Source organism: Mus pahari, chromosome 10 (genome assembly GCF_900095145.1).
Source record: "Mus pahari chromosome 10, PAHARI_EIJ_v1.1, whole genome shotgun sequence".
Classification (NCBI taxonomy): domain Eukaryota; kingdom Metazoa; phylum Chordata; class Mammalia; order Rodentia; family Muridae; genus Mus; species Mus pahari.
Window position 1 is genome coordinate 34,003,734 of NC_034599.1, and position 10,134 is coordinate 34,013,867.

A 10,134-nucleotide genomic window follows, 5' to 3' on the forward strand; every position below is an offset into this window, starting at 1 on the left:
GGAGGGTAACCATTATCTCTATCAAAATAAAAGATGTAACTGTACTCTAATAACACACACTGGAATCAAAAAATGACAAAAAGTATTTCACAGAGAGAAAAGATTGACCCCTTTGATTGTTTCTTGAGGAAAGAAATGTAGCACATGCCTTTATTTGCTTAGATCCAGGGTCAAAACCACTGTGGATATTAGTTAATAGAAGAATCAAGTGTATTTTCAACATTCTTTTTAGCATGTTCTGAAGAAAATGTTCCTTTTTTGTAATGATTGTCTTTTGGATTTTGTTTTTTTTTTTGAGTAATGGCTTTTTAGCTTATGATTAGGGTACTAGACAGGTGACACTTCTGAGAATTGTTGAGATGGGGAAACTTCTTGTGAAGCTTGAGATAAGCAAGTGTAGAACAGGAGGCTGAGTTTCATCACAATGCACTACAGGAACAGCTATTTATAAACATTTATAAACATTCTGTGGATCCAGAGGTTGTTAAGTGAGAGACAGTTTCCTTGTAGTGACTAAATGTTTTTTACACATCTACATCTCCACTTTCACTCCAGATGGAGGCTGAAGAAAAAAAAAGTATTTTCAGTGCAGTGGGGTTGAGACTTTACCTTTTCTTTGTTTGTAGGTATTTTGAAGATAACTCTATGTAAAGAAACTGGAGATACAGTTCTAGAACCTTCCATAGTATATTCCTCTTTCTACTTTCTGGATTTATTTCATTGAAATTTTGTTGGATAGGTTTACATAGCTTGTGCTGTTTTTGCGAAGGGGTTGAACAATAGAACCAGGAGTGATACTATAATGTATAAGGCCATAAGGCTTTGTGCTGTCAAAGCCACATCAATCCTGTCTCAGCTCCTTGCGTTTGGTTTAAATTGATGAGAAAACACACTCAGAATTTTTGCTCTTCATCTGCCTGCATATGCTTCTTTCTCTAATTGGTGCAAAATTTATTTTGCTGCTACATATAGGAGAGGAATCTTTCAAATTCATTAAGAAAACACTTTAAGTTTGTGATCAAAATTAACAAGTAAGAAATTTAAAGGAGATATATGTAGGCCTTTGACAGGAAATGAAAATAATACATTGGTAATTTTATAACCTCTATTTTAATTTTAGTTTCATTTGTAAGAGAAGTAAAGGTCTTCCAAAAAAAAAAACATACTTAGTTTTTATGTGAGATCAGGCATTTTCATTGTAGTATGATAGTAAACTAAATACATATTTTCTAATTCTACAGAAATCTTCAAAGAATGGGCACTGGGAATCATTCTGCAGCAGTTGTGTTTGTCTTGGTGGGATTAACACAGCAGCCTGAGCTCCTGCTGCCCCTCTTCATTCTGTTCCTGGGCATCTATGTGGTGACAGCAGTGGGGAACCTGGGCATGATCCTGCTCATCACAGTCAGCCCACTGCTTCATACTCCTATGTACTATTTCCTCAGCAGCTTATCCTGTGTTGATCTCTGCTATTCCACTGTCATTACACCCAAAATGCTGGTGAACTTCCTTGGAAAGAAAAATTTGATTGTCTATTCAGAATGCATGGCCCAGCTCTTTCTCTTTGTGATTTTTGTGGTGGCTGAGGGTTACCTCCTGACTGCCATGGCATATGATCGCTACGTGGCTATCTGTAGACCATTGCTATATAATGTGATCATGTCCTCCAGACTTTGCTCATTGCTAGTGTTGGTTGCTTTCATCTTAGGCTTTATTTCTGCCTTAGCACACACAAGTGCTATGATGAATCTGAGCTTCTGTAAATCCCACATCATAAGCCATTATTTCTGTGATGTTCTTCCCCTCCTAAACCTCTCCTGCTCTGACACAAAGCTGAATGAGCTTCTTCTATTTATCATTGCAGGCTTCAACACCTTGGTGCCCACCCTAGCTGTTGCCATCTCTTATGTCTTCATATTCTGCAGCATCCTCCACATCAAGTCATCAAAGGGCAGGTCCAAAGCCTTTGGAACCTGCAGCTCTCATCTCATGGCTGTGGGGATTTTCTTTGGGTCTATCACCTTCATGTATTTCAAGCCTCCTTCAAGTAACTCTCTGGAGCAAGAGAAGGTGTCTTCTGTGTTCTATACCACGGTGATCCCCATGCTGAACCCATTAATATATAGTTTGAGGAACAAAGATGTAAAGAAAGCATTGGGCAGATTTCTGGCAGGGAGATAAGTTTTACATTCAACATATGATACATGGTAGAAGTGAATTGTTCTAATGCAAATATATTTTTCTATTCATTTTTATTTCTCTCTTGAAATATTCAGAATATCTATGCTTGTGGTACTGGGATTAATCTCAGAGGATTTCATGTTTTAGGCAAACACTATACCATGGAGCTATATCTAATATCCATGTTTTTTTTCAAATGCCATGCCATGTGGAGTGATTCAATATTTCAACACAATAGAAAATGATTTGGTAAACATCATATCATCGTTTGACAGGAAAACAACTTTTTCTATTATACAAAAAGGAATGATATGGCAGATTTTCTTTATTCTGACTCTTCTCATCCTAATAGTCAGTATTGATTACTGAAATGTTTCTAGGTTTGGAATTCAGGCATAGGGTGTGGGGCCTCAGGGACCATTTCAGGATCCAGAAACAACTGTGACTAGCTCTGTCAAACAGTCCCAATAGAAAAAGCTCAGCTTCTTTAATTCAAGATTTCAATGACTGTGTCATATTTTGATGTTATAATTTTACCTCCTTTCTCCCTATCTTCTATGACTTATTCTCCCTTTTTAACTTCTATCTGTAAGATTTTTGAGCCTTAGATGGGATAGTAGTACAAATGACTTGATTAAGCTTCAGGCCTTAACTTTCACTTTTCCCCAGCATTTCAGGGAACCATTAGTCTCTATTTACCACTGTTCAGTGTAAATGGCAACTTTTTAAATTAGTGTTGAGAACATATTTTGCCTAAGGGTATAATCAAAATAGAAGACATCTTGTAATTATTACTATTTGGAAAACCAATATTAGCATTTCCCATCACAGAACTGGTCAGTAGATTACTGATGGAGTCTGGGATTTTGGGAGCCAATATCTTCAGTAGTATCAGTACAGTGACCATGAAAATCCAATACATGTTTCTAACCCCAAGGATGCAAATCAAATGTTCTTGACCATAACCAGGGGACAGAAAAATGTATAGATAATGTGAAATAAGATTGTTAGGGAAAAGAGAACCAAACAAGAGAAGGACAGAGATGAGAGAGTTTGGAGTTTAAAGAATAAAAATGAAAGATGCATAAAACATATGTAAGAAGTAGATAAGTAATAAATTGTATATTTTTAAAACAAAAACCTGCAATACTAGAGATAGTAGACTGGTCACTAATACTGAATATTTTTAAATTTACAACTGGATTGTGGGTCCATTCATTAATAGTTCAGAGGACATAACAAATGCACAAGAAAATGAAAAGCAGTGCAGGAGAAAAACAGTTGCAGATGGGTAGTTTCAGTGTGTAGTTTTTTGCTTAGTGTAAGTTAATATATGGTTTTCCTATTCAAAACATTCAAGATTCTAAATTTCCATTAGGTCTTGACTTTCATGTGTCAATAGCTACTTATACTAAAACAATGATAAAGTGTACACCCACCACATTATGATTATTATTAAGTATATGTTGTCATTCAATTAGCTGAAATATAAGGAATCCCATGAGAGTGTAAAAATGAGGAAAGAAGGAAAATAGTTATTTTTAATTGCAGTCAATATAATAGCTTACTCCTAAATCCCTAGACAATCACTAATAAAACTAACCTAAAACTTCAGTATGCTATTGAGACATAAATTAATACTCAGAATTCAGTAGGAATTATAGCTACAAGATTCAAACCCCACTGGAATGAAGAGTCAATAGAATATATGTGCATGTACTGAACAAAGAAAGTGAATAATTAATCTGAAGGAAATTCTCAAATACATCCAAAAGATCCAGAAGCAAACTTAAATACATAAATAAAAAACCTTAATCCTTAAATAGAATATGTCAATATTTAAAGATTCTAGTTTTAAAATTAACTTACAAATTTGACAAAACACTAACAAAATATCCATAATAAATTTTATGTTTCTTGCCATTTATTTTTTTACTCATAGAAACATCATACACACAAATTTATCAAGGAGAAGTTGAAGCACATGGAGGTGTACATGTTTAAGGAACAAACTTTACTTTTGATACACATAAATTTTTGGGACTATTGCTGCAGTCAAAATGACAAATAGTTGATTATGTTTCATGACTCTTCTTTTGATCTCAGCCTGTAGAAAATAGCTGATATTCACATAGTCCCAGAAAACTGGAGATTGACATTTTTATCATTTCATACAAATAGATATTTTATTAATATGTACTTAGGTTTCATTTATCAATGCAATCATATGATATAATATAAAACATTTTTCTTATTTTAAATGTATTGTATGTATGGATTTATGACAGTATATTTACTTAGTTATTAGTGATCATCAGGGTATTTTGGTCTATTACAATTAGAGTTGTTATCAGTTCCATCATGGTATCATAATTTAAAGAAATATTTGGTTTAGGTATTTGTATATTATGCTAAATGAGTTCTTAGTCATGCATCAGACAGTCAATCTGCTTCTGAATAAGAAGAATTTTAAATTTTTAGCACTTATAAGAGTTATTTGATATAATTTAAAGCCAAAATTTGATTTTATAAGGCTATTTTGATGTTATCAATTTTAATGTATGTCTATTTCATGCTTTTCGAATTGGCTTCTTCCAATGATTAAAGATACTAAATGTGTTATAATGTGCTCTATATTCATTTATCTTACTGTATCAGTTGTGTTAATATTGACAACACTGGTTAATAATTTAATTAGGCAGTGGTATACTCAAAAGACCCCACATGTCTCTTCCAACTATTGACTATTGGTGTGATTTATTATTAATAATATTCATGAAGATTTATTCTTTTGCATTAATGAATAAATCTACTACCAATAATCATAAGATTCTGTTATGAATTAACAGATTATTAATTTTAGATTAGAGATTTTTTTTCTTAATAATTCTTATTCTTACAAACATTTGAGACTATAGCTACTTGAGGATAGCTCCAAATTTGATATCTAGATTAAAAGTTTGATGTACAAAACTTTCATCTAAATTTCTCAAAAGAATTTTAGCAAAAATTTGAAAGATGTTTTAAAGCAAAAATATTATTATACCCAAGTTACTGAGGACAGTATAATTCTCATAAATTGTGCCAGTGAAATAAAATAGATCACTTCTTCTACCTACCAAATACATTATATAAATACATGTGGGTTTTGTTTTGTTTTGTTTTGTTTTACATGTTACAGAACCAAGCCATTTTATTTTGGGCCTAGAGAAGGCATCTAGGACAAGGTAGCCTTTGACAGGGTTTTGCCATCTCCACGATCTACCCATTGTCAGTACTTTTCCCTAACACTTCATTAATCAGCATTTGGCTTCCATCTTTCAGCATCCCATCTAGTGACTAAGCACTCCATTAATGTTCACTTGTTCAGTAAATAGAAATCACTCCTTATATCATATTTCATTCTTTAATGAAGCTCTTTGAAATTATTTATTATACTTTTCATGATTATATTATAATTATATCATTTCCCCCCTTTTTTTCCTCTCCACAAACCCACCTATATGGCCCTACTTATTCTCTTTCTAGTTCATGGAATCTATTTTTCATTAGCTGTTCTTAAATAGAGCTACTGAATTAATGAATCTTGGACTAAACTTGCAACTGCCACTTTACTACACAACCAAAATATTTAGTTACAGTATAAATACTTTTTCTTATACCCACAGATAATAAATATTCTTTTAAAGAAAAAAGATATAAATATAATTTTAAAAATAATGAAGTGGAAACTTTGACTTAGATCTCAGAGTCAGGCATGTTCTCTATCTCTCCCTCAAAAGAATTTGAGATTATCTTCTGGACAAAAATTCATATGCACATACACAGAATGTATAACAAAGTTACAGATATTCACATACACACATACCAACATACACATATACATACACTCACTCATGCGTGAATGCATACACACAAGCTCACACACTGTACATTTGTAAATATATAGATAAATAAATAAATAAGACAGGGATTCTACATGTATATCATTGATGCACACAGGAGAAAAGGAAATCCACAGAAGGACATAGAAATGACAGCTTCTGCATAAGGAAAGTGTCTGAAATGACAAATGAAGTACAGTTTAGATGATGTTGACAATTATTATATGTGTTGACTATTCCAGATCCAAATTCCAGATCCAAATTCAAGTTTTCTAGAAATAAAATAACATCTAACAGCATCTGCCTACCATTCACAAAGTTTCTTCATTCGCTACCTATAAATTCTCTTTCACCATTAATGGTGTATGAACCACACAAAGTCTTCATAGGTGACTGATGATATAAGTACTCTCTTTCATCCATAAGAGCACAATTGTGTCCCATCTAGGTTTAAATTTCCAAAATCTCTTAGATATAATTCATGAATTTTCAGTTATGGTTTAGAAATAACAAATATATGGCAAAGCCATGTGATTGAAATTCTTCAATTTCTATCAAGAACCCCATGACGTTGAAATGACAGCTCATTTATTTAAGATATTTAGGGGAAATAATGAGAAAATCATGTGTTGATGAAGTGGTAACTAAGAGGTAAAAGTACAGTTGCAGAGATAAGAGCAAAGACCATGCAAAGGAAGAGAAATTTCCAGATATACTGCTAATTTGAAAGAGATAGTCAATGCTGATAAAATAATTTATTAGTTCATCTTGAGTTGTTTTCCCTTAATCTTCAAGATTCCAAAGCACTGGCGACATCTGTGTTATCTATTGCAGAGAAAGGAAAGGCTTTTGAAGACACCATAGTATTTAAGTATTAGGATCTAAGCCTTTCTCTATCACTTTTTAGAAAGAAAAGGCCCTTGCTATAGCATTTTCTTTAGAGAACATTTTACTTCCTTATTTCTTAGGCTATAGATCAAAGGATTTAGCATAGGTATCACCAGGTTATTCAAGACTTGAACTGCTGCATTAAGCAAGCCATTGGGAGTAGGCTGTAGGCATTTGTAGACCATTGGCATGAAGGCAAGGAGGATGGAAGTGATATGGGTACTGCAGGTAGAGAAGGCTCTGTGCCGCCCCTTAATAGAGTGGATCTGAATAATGGAGAAAAGGATGAAGCTGTAAGAGGTGCAGATGAGGAGGAAGCAGCTGAGGGGCGTCAGCCCACACTGACGAAACCCACCATCTCTAGGGTTGATGTGTTCGTACAAGCCAGCTTTAGCATCACTTAGTTATCACAGAAGTAATAATCCACCTCATTGGGACCACAGTAGGGCAACGGAAAGGTGAGAATGATCAGAAAAGTAGCATGAATACAGACAAAAAATGATGTCCCCACAGCCATGGTGGCACACACTTTGTGGTTCATGATTATTGAATACCTTAGAGGGAAGCATATGGCAATAAAGTGGTCATAAGCCATCACTATGTACAGGAAACACTCAGTACAGCCAAGGAAATGATAGAAGAAGAGCTGGCAAACACAGCCTGCATAGGAGATGGCTCTGCTGTTTCCTGAGAGGTAGAACAGCATCTTGGGAGAGCTAATGGAAGAGAAAAAATATCACACACTGACAGCTGGCACAGGAAGAAGTACATGGGTGTGTGAAGCCGACTGGAAGAGAAAATCTCAAGGACTATGAGCAAGTTCCCCACTAAGGTGAAGTTGTAGAAAAACAAAAACAGGACAAAGAGCATGATCTCCACACCCTTTGTATGAGGGATGCCCAGAAGGATAAACGGAGTCACAACTGAGATATTCCTCAAAGTTTCAAGGCATGGACAATGAATCCAAACACAAAATTTTTCTCATGAATATGTTGGGTTTGTTTGTTGTTTGTTTAATAAACACTCTTATGTTACAGGAGCAGATCTACGTTGAGGAAAAAACATGAAAACAATAAAGTGTATTAATATAACTGAGAACTTTCAGTTTTTGCTGAGTTGGACAAAAGTTCAACCTTGATTTTAACCTTAATTATATTGATCTTGATAGGTTAAGATTATAATTAAGATTATAGCCAGAATACAATTCATTTTACTAAGGACTTTGTGAAGCAGAAAAAGCAAACATGGAAAAGGAGATCAACAACCAAAGAGCACTCCATTCATAAGAGAGACTTTGCTTCTTCTTCTTCTTTGTTCTCTCATTGGGTATAGGAAGTGTTAACATTATAGGACAGAAATGTGATGTGTGCAGTTTCTGTCATAATTAGGACACAAGCGGGAGTAACAATCATTGTGTAAGCAGAGTTCACCAACTGTTTATCCAATAGCAAATGGTCTGTCTGAAAAACAAACATACAAGTAAAAATTACACAGACTGAGCAGATTTTATTTAGGAATGTCTGTGTATGTAACAACATGTAATGAAAATTAAGGCTGTGAACTTGTAAAAGAACAAGGAGAAGATATATGCCAGGATTTTGGGAGGAAAAGAAAGAGGAAGAAATTTCCTAATTGTATTACAATCTCAAATAAAACTAAGTAGATAAAATATAGGATTTTGTCATGATTGGGATAATCTATCTAAAGTATATAATGTAACCCATATTTTCAAATGCAGTACATCAGTGACTACAGAAAAATGAATTACGTTTATTCCTTAGTATCCTTCCCAGTACTTCCTTTTGTACTTTCTTCCTGCTTCATGCTAGCTGTGGCCCTACAACTCTTATGAGTCTGGAAAAATGTATAAACAACATAAAAAACAAAACTTGTAGATAAAACTTTTTTGTGTGACAGGGTAGGAGCCCAAGAATCAACATGGGTGACCTTAGATGTGACTCATAAAATTGGATATGGAACCTAAAGAGGCCACCTTCTGTAGAACTAGCAATAACACCAGTGGACTGGTAGAGATACCAACCCAACAAAAAAACTTTCAACACAGAATTCATCCTACCTACAAGAATGCGGGCACAAGGGTTGGAACAGAGAGAGACAGGCTTTAAGACCCATCCTATGGGCAAACACCAATCCCTGACACTAGTAGTAATATTCTGTTATGCTTGCAGACAGAAACGTTGTTCTCTGAGAGACCCCACCCAGAAGCTGACTCAGAAAGATTCTGAGACCCACAGACAAACAGTGGATGGAGCTTAGGTGCTATTTAGGAAGAATGGGAGGATTTAGGGCCCTAAAGTGGATAGAGACTCTACGGGAAGACCTACAGATTCAACTAACCTAGACTCTTGGGGCTCTTAGAACTGAACCAGCAACCAAAGAATGTACATGAGGTCACCTAGGCTTACCTTCATTGGCTACATTGTGGTCTCACTGGGAGAGGAAGTGCCTAGCCTCACAGAAATGTAAAGTGCCAGGGTCTGGGTTATTAAGGGTCCTCCACCTACTCAGAGCAGAATGGAAGGGGATATGGGGAATGTATTGCAGGTTTGGGGTGACCAGAAGGGTGTGTCAGTGAACAGGATGCAAAGTGAATATGTATAAAATTAAATTAAATTAAATTAAAAAAACAAGGGAGCTCTGGGCATACTGGTTAGATCATTATTGTTGTTCCTCCTATGGGGCTCCAAACTCCTTCAGCCTCTTGGGTACTTTCTCCAGCTCCTTCATTGGGGACCTTCTGCTCCATCCAGTGGGTGGCTATGAGCATCTACTTCTGTATTTGGCAGGCACATGATGGTTCTTTGACCCAGTATAGAAAAATGCCAGGGCCAGGAAGCAGGAGTGGTGGTGAGAGGTTAGTGAGCAGGCAGAAGCGGGACTAGGTAGGGGGTTTTCGGAGGGAAATTCAGGAAAGGGGATAACATTTGAAATGTAAATAAAATACAATACAAATTTATTTTAGACGGAAGACCCTTACTTTGACCTGTCCTCATATCTGTTTCACGTCTCTCTCTCTCTCTCTCTCTCTCTCTCTCTCTCTCTCTCTCTCTCTCTCTCTCTCTGGATCTTTCTCTGTCAGCCTGTTGGTCTGTCTCTGTCTCTGTTCCTCTGTCTGTCTCACTCTGTCTCTGTGTTTGTCTCTTTCTGCTATCTGTCTCTG

At 35.4% G+C, this 10,134-nt stretch overlaps 1 protein-coding gene and 1 pseudogene across 1 annotated transcript; one reads left to right on the top strand and one right to left on the bottom strand.

The window, feature by feature from the left end:
• The first annotated feature begins 1,230 nt into the window (after positions 1 to 1,230).
• Positions 1,231 to 2,224, top strand: LOC110328306 (olfactory receptor 8D1-like). The gene has a single exon (XM_021207761.1). It carries the CDS (start codon positions 1,255 to 1,257, stop codon positions 2,179 to 2,181), a length of 927 nt encoding a protein of 308 aa, XP_021063420.1. The 5' UTR covers positions 1,231 to 1,254; the 3' UTR covers positions 2,182 to 2,224.
• Positions 2,225 to 6,961: 4,737 nt separating this feature from the next.
• On the bottom strand, positions 6,962 to 7,886 carry LOC110328487 (annotated as a pseudogene).
• Positions 7,887 to 10,134: the final 2,248 nt, after the last annotated feature.